Source organism: Dermacentor silvarum, chromosome 7 (assembly GCF_013339745.2).
Source record: "Dermacentor silvarum isolate Dsil-2018 chromosome 7, BIME_Dsil_1.4, whole genome shotgun sequence".
In the NCBI taxonomy this organism is placed as follows: Eukaryota; Metazoa; Arthropoda; class Arachnida; order Ixodida; family Ixodidae; genus Dermacentor; species Dermacentor silvarum.
This window is the reverse complement of record NC_051160.1, coordinates 16797276-16813128: the sequence shown is the minus strand read 5'-3', so window position 1 is coordinate 16813128 and position 15853 is coordinate 16797276. Positions and strand designations below refer to the sequence as shown.

General features: G+C 52.6%; 1 protein-coding gene across 1 annotated transcript; it reads right to left on the bottom strand.

The window, feature by feature from the left end:
* Positions 1-13032: 13032 nt before the first annotated feature.
* Positions 13033-15263, bottom strand: LOC119457614 (disintegrin and metalloproteinase domain-containing protein 10). Its single transcript, XM_037719236.2, has one exon. It carries the CDS (start codon positions 15141-15143, stop codon positions 13044-13046), a length of 2100 nt encoding a protein of 699 aa, XP_037575164.1. The 5' UTR covers positions 15144-15263; the 3' UTR covers positions 13033-13043.
* Positions 15264-15853: the final 590 nt, after the last annotated feature.

Here is a 15853-nt window from a genome sequence, read left to right as displayed (position 1 = left end):
GTTCGGAGTAGGGCAGTGCGCTTTGTATTTAAAAATTACACAAGGAATTCTAGTGTAACCGAGGCCAAAAAAGAAAATTGGGTGGGACATGCTGCAAAAACGACGTTTAATTCACAGATTAAAACTGTTCCATGATATTTTTCATTCAAGAACAGGTATCGATCGCATGAACTATTTACATTTGCCCGACTACGTGTCTGTGAGAGTTGATCATGAACTCAAAGTGAAGGAAACTTCATGTAAAACTAGCGTGTTTATAGTAAGTCCTTTTCCCCCGATACAATTAACCCGAGACTGGAATCGGTTACCACGTGTTATTGTGGAGATAACCTCAAATGATACGTTTGTACAGTCGCTTCGTGATGTAATAGTATAATAATGAACATGTTGTAGTGTTTTATCCTATGTTGCCTGTATTGTTTCTTTTTTTTTTCTGTTATGTAATCCCCATACTGTGATGCCTATTGAAGGCGCTGTGGGTACTCTGATAAATAAATAAATAAATAAATAAATAAATAAATAAATAAATAAATAAATAAATAAATAAATAAATAAATAAATAAATAAATAAATAAATAAATAAATAAATAAATAAATAAATAAATAAATAAATAAATAAATAAAGTTTCGGTATAGTCAGACAGCGTTTGTTTCGTACGACTACCTGCGTACGTTAATAACTGCGCACTGCTGCAGTGCATATATGTTCCAACTCGCCCGGTAGTGCTATTCTGGACAAGGTCTGATTCCGTCATATATTGTCAGTTTCTGCAATGGCGGCGTTTTGAGCCAATCAGAGAGGCCGCAGCAACAGCCCCGCGGGCAAATCAAAGCATGACAAGATGGCGAATCCGACAATATGGCAGAATAGCGCCCGGTTCACCATCCCTCTTACATTTCACATGACTTATTGCCCGGTGGCGCTTATTCCCGTCCCCAGTCCACGTGATATGAAGAACTCCGAAACCCGCTGGCACAAATCCGCCCGCCCGACGCGAGGCCGGGCAAAACGCCGACGGCGTCGACAACAGTTCTGCGTGTTGCCGGTGCTGCTGCATGTCCAAGTTTATACAGCTGATAAAGCTACTATCATTACCCCGTATAGCTCACGCACGTAGAGGCTTTGCGTACGTAGAGCTTCTACGTGTAAGCAGTGCGCATGTGCAGAACGTAGCGGCCGCGCGCTGGTCCCACGGACGTACGTGAGATTCGATTTTTTGCGTGCGTTTCTTGCGCACGTAGACAGATTCGCGCGGGGGTTTCGCGAGACCATGAACAAGCGATAGCGTGCTGAGCGCGCGCAGATGGCTTGCATGGAAACACGGCGACAGGATGACTGGTCATCTATTTCATTCCATGTCAACGATGACAGCAGATAACGCTTGCACAACACACTTCCGGGCATTGCGGAGACGATGACCGGCACGCAGCACATCACTGGCTTGGCTGAAATACTCATCTTGAATTGAATTGGCTACCGCAGTGTTCATATTTCCCGATAGATGTAGCTACGTGGTGCGTCGCGTACGTGTAGCTAAAAGCCTTTCAGATGGCGTGCACGTAAGGTACGTAGACTGTTCACGTTTGCGTACGTGAAGTCTCCACGTACGTGTAACTAAAGCTGTCTATTACTCCGTATAGCTCTCTACAAATTTGCTATCGCAATTGATGCTTCGCCTTTCAGGTGAAACTGCGACAACTTTTTTTTAATGAGAAAGCATTATATGGCTCATGAAGCGGAAAATCCGGCGGCGTGGCCGGAGATGGTACAAAAAGTCACGTGGTCACAGACGTCTCCGCGCGCCAGGTGATGCTTCGATTGGTGGAAGGGCGCGCACGACGCCACGCGCGCTTCCGCCAACGAGAGAGGAGTGGGAGCTCCGATGGACGAACAAGTCACGTGGTCACAGAGACAGACCGCGCCTGTGGCCGGTCTATACATATCGCCGCGCGTCGCGGCGCTGCCAATCGGTGCGGTGATTTCGGCGAGTTCTGTCGTGCGCTACGTTGGATGAATCTTCGACATCTGCCAGTAGCTGCGCCCAACGTTACTAGTCTAGTAACGTTGGCCGCGCCCGGCTCCTTTGGACGTCCTCGCGAGTACCCGAACGAGGCCGTAGCAATGCTTTCGCATTCATCCACGTAGGGATACCTAAGTACCCTTCAATTCTTTTAAATTTTTTTTCTCCCGATACTATCCTATAGCACAAAGCCCCGACACAGAAGTGGCTATCACGCTAGCCATATCAACGTGCACCGACAACGACATCATACTATAAGCGACTCCCAATCGGCATGCCGCAACTATACCAGAACGGGTGCATATATACCCACGATCGTGCTCAAAATGCTGGAAAACATCTCAAACCAGAAGAAACTCCCCGAGACCCACGTCGTCTGGACCCCGGGTCACGAACTCTTGGCCGGGAACGAAGCGGCGCACGCCGCAGCCCTAGATTACACCCCCCCCCCCCCCCCCACCCACAAGCCGGAATTCCTACCAAAAATGACTCTTATAAGGCGACGAGGCCTGAGGACATGTAGATGTAGATCCTTGGAAATACTGGCACATACCCACTCTGGGGGATTTGCCAAGAGGCCTGAGGACATCCCCAGGAAATGTTCGGATATCTTACATTAGCGACTAGAAAAAAAAGATCATACCCATTACCTACCCCGCAACGTCAGCAAGCTAGGAGGAGACGGTCGCCCTGCGGCGCCTGCCGACCAACACATATGTGAACGGCATTACAATGCACAGTTTACACATGACCTATACTTCCCACACTTATGCCGCTGGTGCAACATTGTGCGCCACATGCTGGTGGAGTGTCCGCGTCACCGAGTAACCAACAACCAAGCAGACGCCGCAGAAAACTAGGGCGAAGCGGAAGAGGACCGTGAAGAATTGTGGGATCTTCGCTGGGCGAATGAAGAACTCTTTCACGTTGATTCTTGAAATAAATGTTTACTTCCCCATCTCTCTCTGGCGAGAAGTCTTTCCTCGTCCTTACACGAGCGGCGAGGCAAGATCTGGTAATGAGGGCGTGAGTGGGTGCACCCGCGCGTTGTAACGTTGACGTCGAAGCCCGTCTATAGTGTTTTCGTCAAAACCGTTCGGAGAACTCTTCAAGGGCTGTTTCTTGAATTTCTTAGCTTTTAGCTTTCTGGACGCCTGTAATCCATCACCATGATTCGTCGAAAGCCTGACCGTTGTCTTGGTAGTTTTGTGTTGGTTCCGGTCAAAAAGGATTGTGATTGGTCTCTTTGGTTGCGTTCTGGCCTCATGGCGGGGTGTATATAGGGACTCTACCCGGGGCTCCCCCAGAGAGTTCGCGTCGGAAGCACCAAGTCGCACCGAGTGCTGCTATTAAATCAGTAATTCAGTAAATTGCACGTAATTATTCGTGTAACTAAACGCCAAGTAAACCAAATCCGGAAATTTTCTATGGGTTTTCCGTGTGCTCGCATCATATCTCTCTGGCAGGGAAGTAGCGACTACATCTATACGTATATACGCCGAAACAGCACGATAGCAGCGGCGACGGTGTGAATGCGACTCGAGTATCCGTATAATTGATCTTGCAATAAAAAATCTTGGCGCCGCACCTGCACGTCCCGATACCGTAATGCAGGAGTTCCAAACACTCTAGCCTTGGGGAGCCCCACCTGTCTTTCCGGTGTGCCGCGGACACTGTGGGCCTGCGAATCGCACGTCAATGGACCTTAAACACCGCTGCCGTGATGGTCTTTCTCGCGAAGACTACTGAAGGGCGGATATGGTGGTTTTGATTGTTAATTCAAACTCTAATGTAAGAATCCACCAAAGGAGGGATGGGGTTGGATTCCTTTTGACCACTCGCGCAATCTAGCTATTAAAATGCCGTTCGCCAGGGATTCCGCCCAAACGAATTTGGGGGGCCCTGCCCTATAGTGGGATAAACCGCTTCTGCTGTAAAAGTGCGAAGCAACGGGGCCGGCTTCGAGTCAGCAGGGTGGTCGACATTTAAGACATCGACAGGTTCTTTGCGTACAAGTAGACATCATTGATTACGCGCACGTTTGTCATAGACCATGTGAATCTTCCCATATAGTAATTGCTTCCGGCGTCTCCTTCTGGGCTTGGTTACCCCGCATAAGCTAACGAGCGAGCGACTTGGGCGATAGCCATGGGGCGTTGGGGTCCCGGCTACATCCGGCTGCAGCGGTCTGAGTGCAATTCTCAGTGGCTATTTCTAACCGGTGCGTTTAGACAGAGCAACTGCTGTATAATAGCAACGGGACCTTTGGGCGCTCTCGTTGCCTGCATGACCGGCGTTTTGTTGAGAGATGCTTCCCTTCCCTCCCTTGTGTTGCATTGCCACGATGGCACTTGCAATTTCCTTGTTTGGCGACACGGGGGCTATCGCTGGGCCGTGGAACGCAACACGGCGCCTTTATTGCTGCTGCGCAGCGCTCCAGAGCGTGCACCTGCGGCGTGGGTTCATGGGCGAGCCCAGCGAGCAGTTCCACAGAGCGGCGAAGTCGTGAGAGTTGCGCAGAGGTTGGTTGACTCGCTCTTGCGCCTCCGGATCGTGGCCCTCGCACATGCTGGTGGCCAGCAGCACGTGGAAGAGCTGGCGCGTGGTCAGACCCCTGCGCAGGGTGTCGCCCATGGCGACGCGCCGCTCGCGCAGGTATGACGAGAACTGCGCCTGCGCGGGCGACAGCGCCGCACTGTCCAGCCAGCGGCGAAGAGACGAGAGGCCGTCCGGCTCCGGTCCTCCGCGTTGCGCGTCCAGGCAACCCTGGAGACGGTGCAGGCCGGTCGACGTGTTCAGCGACCACTCGAGGCGGCCTAGAGCGTGGCTGCGCTGGTGCACCGCCTGCAGAAGGCTCCGCGCCAGCCGAGTCGCCAGGCGCGGCACGCCCAGCGACTCCTGGTCCGCCGGTTGACCTGGGTCCAGTAGCGCCGCGGGTACGAACACCGAGCCACTGGCCCAGTCCCAACGGGGCCACGTGTCGAACAGCGAGCCCTTCCAGCGGCCGCCTAGCCGGGCGGGTAGCGACGAGCGGCAAGCTTCGCGGTAAGCTGACAGCAGACGCGCCACTGGCGCCCTCTGGTGGTGGCGCGAAGTCGGCGATGACGTGTGGGTGAAGCGCACCCGCACGGCGGCCAGCACGTTGCGAGCGCGCGCCCTGTCTCCGGTCGACATCCAGGGCAGCGAGGGCAGCGCGGCGACCAGGCGTCCCTTGAGCTCGGCGGCGAGCGCCGAGAGCGACGGCAACCTGGCCTCCAACAGCGGCGCCAACGCGGCCATGTACTCGTCCTGCAGGAGCGGCTCGAGCTGGTGCAGGCAGCGCTTCCAGCGCGGCCAGCCGGGCGCCGCGCTTCCCTTCTGGCGCAGCTGCCACAGCTCGCGGAACTCGTCGCCCTGCAGCAGTGGCGACACGTGCACCAGCAGCCGGAATCCGAGGTAGTTGAGCACGTCCGAGGCGCGCGTCATCTGCAGCACCGAACGCAGCGCGCGCAGGTACCGGTCGCTCTTGACCAGGAGCTTCGTCTGGTCGCGCACCGTGACCAGGCCGCGCAGCACGAGCGAGAGCAGCGGCTTGTAAGCGGCGTACGACGCGACACTCGTGATGCGGAAGCGGCTGGCTGCGAAGTCTTCCTCGCCGCGGCTGCTCGAGATCTCGGCCAGCTTCTCGGAGAAGTCGCGCACGCCCGCGCTCGCGTTGGGCTCCACCGCGCCCGCCAGGCGAAACGCGGCCGCGGCGCCGTCCGTGTACCAGCGCGGCAGTCGCCGCTCCCGGTGTTGCCCGATGAGCAGGTCCGGCTCGCCCAGGGTCACCAGCGTCTGGCCGCCGGCCGTCTGCAGGCACTTATCTCATCAAGGTTCCGTTCGGTGCAAGTGGGCGCATCGCTATTGCACAAAACACGGCGCGGGTCCGAAGGGTATAGTGAGACGATATGCAGAACCAACGCTTCCTCTAGAGGAGGCGTTGGCAGAATTAACATGCAAATGTGTTTCTCCGCACACCTATTTTGACCTAACCAAGATGGCGGACCTCGGGCTAGAATCTTAATCAGGGTACCAACATGCGGGCTGGGGATATCACTCCTGCCGTTTTCCTTTTCCCACGCCGTCAAAGCATTCGAAACGCGCGTTCAAGCTTTAACTGTGCTGCTATAGCTTTGTTAGAGCACATGTGGAAGAGCGTACTTACGAAATCTTGCATATCGTCCATGCATTTTGTTAGACGAGCGCACATGCACCGCGCCATAGAGTTTCCTACATAGGAAAATCTATGCTTTGCACGTAATAATCTGAAGCTATAGCAAAACAGAGGTACACCTGTAGCAGCTCGACTGCGAGCAGCGCGTCCAGGCCGAGGTCCCTCGTAAGCGTGGCGGAGACGCGCCACGCGTCCACGTGGTCGCGGTTGTTGCGGTACGGCCAGCCGGCCAGACCCACGTCCTCGAGCAACTCTCTCAGTTGTCGCAAGCCGGCCTGCGTCGAGCCCTTCCAGCACAGTCCGAGCAGCGGCGGCGGCCTGCCGCGCAGCGCTTCGAGCAGAGCGCGCTCCGTGCGCGCCGCCAGCAGAGCGTCGGACGCCCGGCGTCGGCGACCGCACGCGAACGCGTAGAAGTCCGCGCATGGGTCCGCCGCCCAGTCCAGGATAGCCCTCGAGATAGGACGAGTGCGCCAGGCAGAAGCGGCTCAGGCACACGCTGTGCAACGGGCTCTGCTGCTGCTGTTGTTGCTGCTGCTGCTCTTGCTGCTGCAGTTCGGTCGAAGTAGTCGTCTCGCCAAGCCTGCTCGACGTTACAGCGGTGGCGTTGTCGACGAACGTGCTGCCGGCTTCCGCGCTGGAAGCGGCGGCGGCGGCGGGAGCGCGCTTGGTGGCCGCGGCTAGCTGGCCGAGATGGTCGTTGGACCAGTTTACGTACAGGTACAGCAGCGCGCCCGAGCAGAGCAACACCACGGCGGTGCTGACCACGGCGAAAACGGAACCCGGCGCGGGACTTCGGTGCCAGCCGAGGACGCTGCGGCGCCCCGTGGGCCGCTCGCTGCTGCTGCTGCTGTACTCGGACTCCTCGCCGTAGTCGTCGTCTCGCATGCGGAACAGGAACGGCCGCCGAGGCACGAGCGTGTCCGAGGAGTCGTCGGTGACACGCTCCTCGGAGGACGAAGCCAGGCGGCGCACGGCGCGCGGCGAGTACCGGCCGCTGCGGCGCGCCGGCTCGTCCCAGGCCAGATCGACGGCCGCCATGATGTTGATGTTGTTGTTGATGTTGATTCTTTTTCGACATGGCTTGCGCGGTTTCTTCGGAGCGGCGCGTGCCCAGCGACGACACTCGCCGGCTTCGTCTTCACCCCGCCGTTCGAAAAAAAAAAAAAAAAAAGTAAGCAAGAAAAAGGAAAACCTTAATACTGCACCGGATGTACCCCACCAAATTCTCATACCTATGCCGATTTTGTGATGTACCAGACACCCTCCAACACATGGTGTCGACGTGCCACACCGCGAGAAAAATTAATCAAGATGAAGCTTCAGACCGCTACAAGCCATCGAAGAAACGTGGGAGGCAATGTTTACGGCACAGAGCTTGGATGATCAGCGAACTCTGGTGGACCGGGCCCGGGCCACGGCATTAGCCAACGGCTTTCTGGACAGAGAGAGCCGCCCACCTAAAGAAAGAACACTTTCTCGCTGTTTCGTACAATAAACGTTTATTCCTCCTCCTCCTCTTAATAAGCAGCCATGCTTCTAATAAGCACTACGACCAGCTAGAATGGCCTTTTGCGTGGCCCCATTGTCAAGCATCCACCGTAGGGGGTATTGCTTGGAAACGAGAAGACGCACCGCCTCGGATGCAGCCCGCTGAGCGGCGGCTGTGCTTCGGTCACCACTCGATCCTTTATTTTCTCCGCGGCTCATTGCCGAATGCGGCAAACGTTTTTAGAACGCCGACAAAATGAGACATTTCAGACTGCTATCACATTGTCTTTTTTTTTTTTTTTTTTTCAGAAATAAGGACCAAAATACAGGCTAAAATAGGAGCGTTGTCTTCTTACATTATTTCACATTCACTACACAAAATGTGCGTTAAGAAATAGGAGGGAGTGGGGCAAGGAAAAGAGAAGAGAGGAGGAGCGGTAAGGGGGAGGGGTGACAGGCCAAGCAGCAGCACTGCTGGTGCCGGGAAGCCGAGTGACGGCCACTGCGTGGCAGTGTTGTGAAATCCACACGTATAGCATTCCTGCAGCGGTCACCGTAAGAATAACGCCGTCAGCGCCAACGTTTACGGACTAACTTCATCAAACAGCTTACTACCTGCCTATACTATCAAATGTGCTTTCGTTGGTACATTTATAAGTAGCGCAGCAATGTGCCATTCACAGCCGAACGCATGGAAAAAGACCAATTTCCTCAAACTTCGGACCATTTTTACTCCTGCATTTTGTGTTCGTGGCATGTCGAAGCATTTTTAGTCAAATATTCATGTTAAACACCAACCATGTGGGATGATAAAAAATAGTGAAAGAAAAAACTACAATTTCTATGAATGACCCAAAATATTGCTTTTTATTTCAGCGATAAATACAGCAGTAACAAAATGAAGGACTACTAAGTTGCGCATATAAAAGCACAATTGCTCTATGTTACCTGCAAAATGTTGCCGTAGTCATGAAATTAAGCGTCTTCTTTAAAAAAAATTCCTTATACACCTTGTCTTCCCTTGTTAATTGCAATGACGTTTCAGACAGATAAAAAATTATTTCCGCAAGAAAGTATATAGGAATGCGCTTCCTTAAGTGTAATAATAAGTCACGATATTTTACATATAAGTTGGAGAGGGTTATTCGTCCACGGCTGGTGAACCTGGCGTGGAATAACCTTAAATTCGGCACTTTTATTCAAAAATGAAAAGGAATATTCCGTCTGACATCGACAAGCTGGTTTTGCACAACCGTTATTGCTAAATGATCAGTGGAATTGCTGGCTTTTTCGTTGAAGGCCTTTTGCGCAATTCTAGTGAATTGCTTTGCTTTGCGAGCGGTCCATAGATGTATACAGTCGACGGTCCTATTTATTATTCGGACTTAATCGCGGCATGGCAACGCACCCCTTTGAGCGAGAGCATATAGCGGTGGTCGAAATTTCGAACGCCCTGCGAGGTTTTACTTGACAGGAGCTTGGACGCTATCTGCTCGCACCTCGACGCAAGCGATAATCTAGCCGACTAATCTTAAGTAAGCTTGCCCACAGAAGCTTTCGGAATTCAAAAACTTTGAAAAAGCTAAAGTATTTTGTGATCGATCGAGGCACTTGGCACAATTGCGTTGTACAGGCCCCACATTGAAGTGTTTGTTGGCGTCCTTTAGGGTGTACAATTGAAGCACGAAATGAATGAATGAATGGTTTTAGTAGTTTCCATGTTAGTGGTATAGTGCATGTGGCAACTTTAGTGGGTAGGTGTAGATGGCACCTGCAGCTTTTTGCCAGACACCAATACAATACGGTTAAAACTTTTTATTACTCTCTTACGGATCGTTCTACGCCAAACGTCCCATTCATTGCGCTCGACCACTTCAGATTTCTCAATTAAAAATAGTTGCAGATCAGTGCCTTATGATCGAATCCCGGTCACGGCGGCCGCATTTCGATGGGGGCGAAATGCTAAAACACCCGTGTACTTAGATTTAGGTGCACGTTAAAGAACCCCAGGTGGTCTAAATTTCCGGAGTCCCCCACTACGGCGTGCCTTATAATCAGATCGTGGTTTTGGCCCGTAAAACCCCATAATTTAATTTAAATTAGTGCCTTATAGATGGCGTATTGTCGCAGTTTCTCGCTCGAAAAAAAAAAAAAAAAAGAAGAAGAAAGCTCATCATGCGACCAGTGATTGAACTTATCTTGAGGGGGTGAAACTACCGACGATATAAAAAACGCAATGAAATATTCGGTTTCGTGTGCAAGTGAGTGAATAAACTTTATTTCGGAGACCAAGCAACTTGCAAAATTATTTTATGCGCGATCTAGGAACTTAGTTCGTTAATACTTGTAAAGACTTAGAGTCCTTATTTGGATCCTCCGTCTTTTATTGAATTTTTCATAACGCTAAAATTTGCCAATATTTACAACTTTCTATTTAAGAATATATTTTTCTAACGGCTACGCAGGTCATAATTTGTGAATGCACCGTCGATATATTACACGGTATGCATTATTTTCTTGCAGAGCGACTTATTAGTTTATGAAAAAAAAAAGTCGTAAGTTTGAGAAGAACTGCAATAATTCGCCAAAAATTTTTTAATGTAGCGTTTAAGTAAAAATGCGCGATGAAGTGTTCGTTATAGTGCATGTGCTATATGTTTAGCATACGAAATTTATTCGGGGTGATCTGGGTTTAAAGCGAGAAAAACATTTTTGAACTTGAGCAACCACTGCGGCCCCGTCAACCCTCCGCGGTGACAATAAGTCAAGAATGGATAGGAATTGTGAAAATATATTGATTTGAACGGCCTGAGTCTATGGAACATCTATCTATTGTACCACCCTATAGGCGTGCGCACAGTGCGGGTCATAGCCCCCCGTGGCCTGCTAGGGGAGGGGGGATCGAGTGCACAGTCGCTTGCTCCGTATCCCACGAGTGCCTCAATTTGATTGCCTTTTGTTGAACAGGGCATTGCGCTGTTTACAAGCTGTGCATGCTTCGATCATTCAGCCTTTATTTGAAATTATGCTATGGCGCTCTGATATGGGGAAGGACAACAAAAACAAATCATAAGAAGCTAATCATATTACTGAAAAGACAAATTATATAATTTATGCGAACTGTCGTGGACTTGTTTCGAACTTACGCACAGCACCGTTGTTCTCCCAACACTCTATTCCAGGGCTGATCAAATATAGTACGTGAAGGCACTCTGTTGTATTCAGCAAGGTAAAGACGAAATCTGTGTTAATGCGGAGACACCTACTCACCATTGCAGCTTTCGATAAATTACGAGATACGCACCGAAAACAAGGACGAATTACGAGAAACAAACATTTATTTTTCGCTCCACAATCATTCTTAATAAAATGGAAACTTCATCGAATGTAATTGCTTAAAACGTGCATTGAAAATAAAAAAACGAAGGAAACATTAATTAGAGAGCGTGTATGTATTGTACATTGAAGACAGCGCATATGTTCTATATAAAGTTTGTATTACAGTGTGTAACATAGTTGGAATTTTCTTGTTTCTGTGAGAGTGGTGATAATCAGTGATTAATTTAAAAATTCATTTTCTACATGCAGACTTTTGTTTGAGCATATGAGATTAGAAGATATACAAACATACTTTGTCAACGAGATATCTGGCGAATTATCACGTGATAATGAATGTGTGATGTTGTACTGTGATCCTGTATTCTACCTTATATTGTGAAGTGCTTTCGACAAAAGTAAGTCGAAGTATTGTTATTTTCTTGTTTGTTATGTTAATTACGGTGAACGTGCTTGTGTTATCAACGTCGAACTGTATATAGGAGACAGAGACCTGCGTCAGAGACCTGCCGATATGCCTCTAGTACTTGTCTCCTCTCGATTGAACGAGGAATGAACAAATAAAAAAAAAAAATACTTCAGCATTAGTCAAAAGACTACAGGATGTTGCTTTAAATCCTTGTGTTATCCCGCTCATCTTGATTAAGTGCGTCTAATGCACTGGTGTAAACAACAATTTCCTGTTCTCCAAGTCGTATTTTCACACCAGCGGCGTTCACTTGCGGTTTATGCACAGTGCGGCTGATGTGCGGCTGTCATTTTGCTTGGCGCTCTTCTAGCAAGTGTTGGCTGAACCTATACCAATGCATTGCACGGGCGTGTATAAATAAGCGCCCTGAATAAAGCTTATTTAGGGCTGCTTATGTGTGGAAGAAGGTGCCAGCTCCACCAACGACAAGTCATATGCTGCCAAATCCGGGCGAGCGCACACGCGAGAGAGAGAAAAAATTCGCGCGTGCTTTACACTCACGTGCCCCCTATAGCAGCGGACCGCACTGTACAGCGGTGAAATCTCTCGCAATCTATTCTCTTTTAAAGATGACGTCTTTCTCGGCGCGTTACCCCAACTTCTCCGTATGGAGTATGTGTGTTTCTGACCTCTTTCGTGGACCGATCCCGGAGATATTGAAGTCCAAGTGCCACTGCATGGGGCCACTCAGTATGTCCCACTGCATATGTGATGACACTGGGTATTGAGCCACTGTTGCCACTATATAGGTATGTGCTCCTTGGATTACTGGGTATGCGACCCTGGGTATGCGCTTAGGGCCACTGGGTTATGTGCAACTGGAGCTACTGATGTGGCGATGATGATGACGATGATGATAACTGATTACAAAAAAAAAAATTAGAGGGTGATTTAACATCTGCACAGTTGACGTCGATTAAATGTTGTGGCTCCAGCATAGCTCTCACAATAACTTATACGGCGCGGTATTTTCGGGCGATCACTTTTGGAGATAGTTTCACGCTCACGAGATTTCGTGACTCGGCACTGGACGCAACGAAGTATTCAGCCGACAGCGTTCTTGCGAAGATAACGAGCGTGTCATAGCGCCAGAAATGCCGTCAGCCGTGCACGCGGATGCGTCCGGCGGTGCTGAGTCACGCTAAATCTCGCGAAAGTGAAACTATCTCCAGAAGCGATCTCCCATAGTTCACCCTATTCTCTCCCTCAACTGGCTCAGGAAGACTTAGTCGTTCATCGACGTCAACTAGAGGTTGAATGACATTCCACTTTTTTTTTTCTGATATAAATTTGATGTAGTACATCTGCTCACCGGCGCTGGGCCCTGGCCGGCGCAGGATGCTCTCGATGGAGAAGCTCAGCGGAGGCGGCCTCTGCTCTTCGCTGGCGCACTGCACCGCGCTCGCCGGCGGCCGGCGCATGCTGCCGACTGCCGAGGCGAAGGCGCGGGCCGGAGTCGGGGCGGCGCCGCGGCCCCGCCTCCTAACCCCGCCCACACGCGTTCACGAAAAGAAGATCAGCAGAGCAAAAATTTTTATTGCCTGCGCCAGAGCGGCGGCAGCAGCAACAGCAGCACGAAGTTCGTGCTGTGCAGCGGCAATATCGCTGCCGCCGACTTGCTGCTGCTGTGCGATATCGTGGGCGACACGATGCACATGCCGAAGCCGTCGCACTGTCCGCGCCGGCCGTGGCAGAAGAAGTCCGAGCGCTGCACGAAGAGGCGGCCGTCGAGCGACTTGAGGCCGTGCTCGATGGCGGGCAGGCAGGCGCCGCGCGAGCCGTTGCGGCAGCAGATGTGGCACTCGTCGTTGCCGAAGCGGCCCTCGTCCACACACACGCAGTCGATCAGGCCCCGGTCCTGGCAGGGCGTCGACTGGCACTTTCCGTGACGGCAGGTCTTCTTGGTGCCGCGGCACGGGTAGCCGTCGGCGCGCGCCGTGAGCGGCCGGCAGACGCCCTTGTCGTCGCACATGCCGGAAGCCATGCACTCGTCGAAGGGGCGGCACGACGCGTTGGACGCGGCGCGCAGCAGCGTGGCACCGCACTGGTCGCTGCAGCAGGCCGACGATCGCGGCGAGCAGGTGGATCCACCGGCGCGGCGCACCGTGCACGGCAGGTCCCGCTGCGGTGGCAGCAGCGCCTCGTGCAGCTGCGGGCCCGACGGCGCCGGCGAGCAGCACGGGTCCAGCGTGTCGCAGGTGGCCTCCGAGCCGCAGTCGCACTCCTCGCCGGGCTCGATGATGCCGTTGCCGCAGCGCGCGCCGTCTTCGGCCAGGCAGGTGCCCTTGGCGCGCAGCACCTTGCGCATGTCGCGCACCGAGCAAGGCGAGAAGGCGCGGTGGTTCGGCAGGGAGCCGTCCACGGAGTACTTGACCATGATGAAGAAGCCCGACTTGCCGATCGGGTGACAGGCAGGGTCGGCGGCGGGGTCGTGCGGCGAGCCGAAGCTGTGGCCGATCTCGTGCGTCACCGTGCCGAACGAGACTCCGTGCGGGACTCGCTTGCGGTTCGACGTGCTCGTCGTGATGGAGGCGATGTTGAAGCTGTGTATGGTGTCCTGGTCGATGAAGCGCATGGGCAGCTCGCAGATGCCGCCCACCGGGCCCTCGGGGTCCGGGTTGGCCACGAACGAGATGCCCAGCGTGTTGCTCTCGAAGGGCCGGTGGGAGAAGCCCACGACGAGGCAGTGGCGCTGCACGTAGAACGAGAAGCTGGCCAGGTAGTCCTTGGCCGACAGGTCTTCTTGGCCCAGCGGGTATCCCTTGCTGCTGGGCTCGGCGAAGATGGTCACCTTCTCGGGTATGAGGCCCACGCGGAATGGCAGCTGGAAGTCTGTGTTGCGGAACACCAGGTCGGCGTAGTGCAGGTGCAGGATCATCTCCTGCACCACCAGGTTGACGTTGCGGTTGCGCGAGCGGAAGAACGAGTGGTCGGCCAACAGCTCGATGCCGCAGACGCGCAGGCCCGAGGACGTGCCGCTGGACGAGCGCATCCTCTGCGCGCTCATGCGCGTCAGCAGGTCTTCGTCGGCCGACAGCCGCTGCAGCTGCTTCGAGGGGCCGACGGCGCGCGTCGTGTTCTGGAAGCAGGCGCGTACGCCGCCGCGCATGGTGACGCAGTCGGGCGCCATGACCTCCATGCCGGAGTATACGACAGCGTCGTAGTTCTGCTTCTCCAGGAAGAAGTTGTCGGCCGGCTCAACGAAGTACACGTTGTTCTCGGTACGTATGACGCCGTCGAAGACGCCGTCGCGGAAGTAGCCCATCACCTCCGAGCGCGGGTTGTCCTCGAGCCGGCCGATGTAGAGGCTGTAGTCGGCCTCGTACGCGACTCGCGACACGCCGGTCGTGTTGTGCACGAACACCGGGATGCGATTCACGTGGCGCGGGTCTTCGGCGAGCGACAGGTTGAAGTGCTGGCCGTAGGCCTCGAACGAGACCCGGTAGCCGCCCTGCGCGTCGGCTGCCACGTCCATGGCGTCTACGCTGCGGGTGGGCGGCACGCTGAACGCCTGCATGCGAACTCGCTCGAAGCGGCTCACGAAGTCGCTCAGCTCGCCGCCGCCGCGGTGCACGCCCAGCGCAAGGAGCAGCAGCCATGGCAGCAGCAGCTGCGACCGCCGGCTCCGGCCCATGTCGCGGCCCGCCTGCTACCTGCCCTCCTCTTCCTTCTGCGTGGTGATGGCGATTTTGAAGATTATGATGATGATACCTTTCAAGAATGGCATGAACCCACTATCAGGGATAGGCCAAAAATCGCTGGTATTACGGCAGCAGAAAACATGATTGATTACATTTATTAGATAGAATGATGGCACAGTGGCCTCAGTTTGACACACACGTACGCACAAAGGTAAATGAAACTGCTAAAAATACCGGTTGTAAATGAAATAAAGTAATTCGTAATACAGCGAAGTCCGCATTGCCAAATGAAGATATAAAGAAGTTAAAAACTAATAAGTGGCATCAATGGAGTGTGTTGAAGTCTATCTCACAAATTCTAACAGAATTTTTTTTAAGTTTGTCTTATGGGTACTTGAATTTTGTAAAATGAACGATATTTTCTGGTGTCCTTGGGAAAGTGAGTGTGGCACCGTGTTTTCATTTGCTGGAAATGTCTATGTGTGTTCATGCAGAGATTAATTACATTTGGAGGAAATAGCTCGCATGTTATGGGTTATGTGCGGATGAAGTCGAGTGCTCAAATTCAGTACACAACCGTCACACACAATATTTTCCTATGTCGTGAGAAAACTGAGAATGCCACCGAGTTTTCATTTGCTGAAAATGTTTGTGTCTGATGTTTCCGATGTGTTTGTGTCAGATGAATTCGAGTGCTCGAAAG

Excerpts from the sequence above, each read along its gene's own strand:
- LOC119457614 (XM_037719236.2), bottom strand. The coding sequence starts at position 15,143 with ATGGGCCGGAGCCGGCGGTCGCAGCTGCTGCTGCCATGGCTGCTGCTC.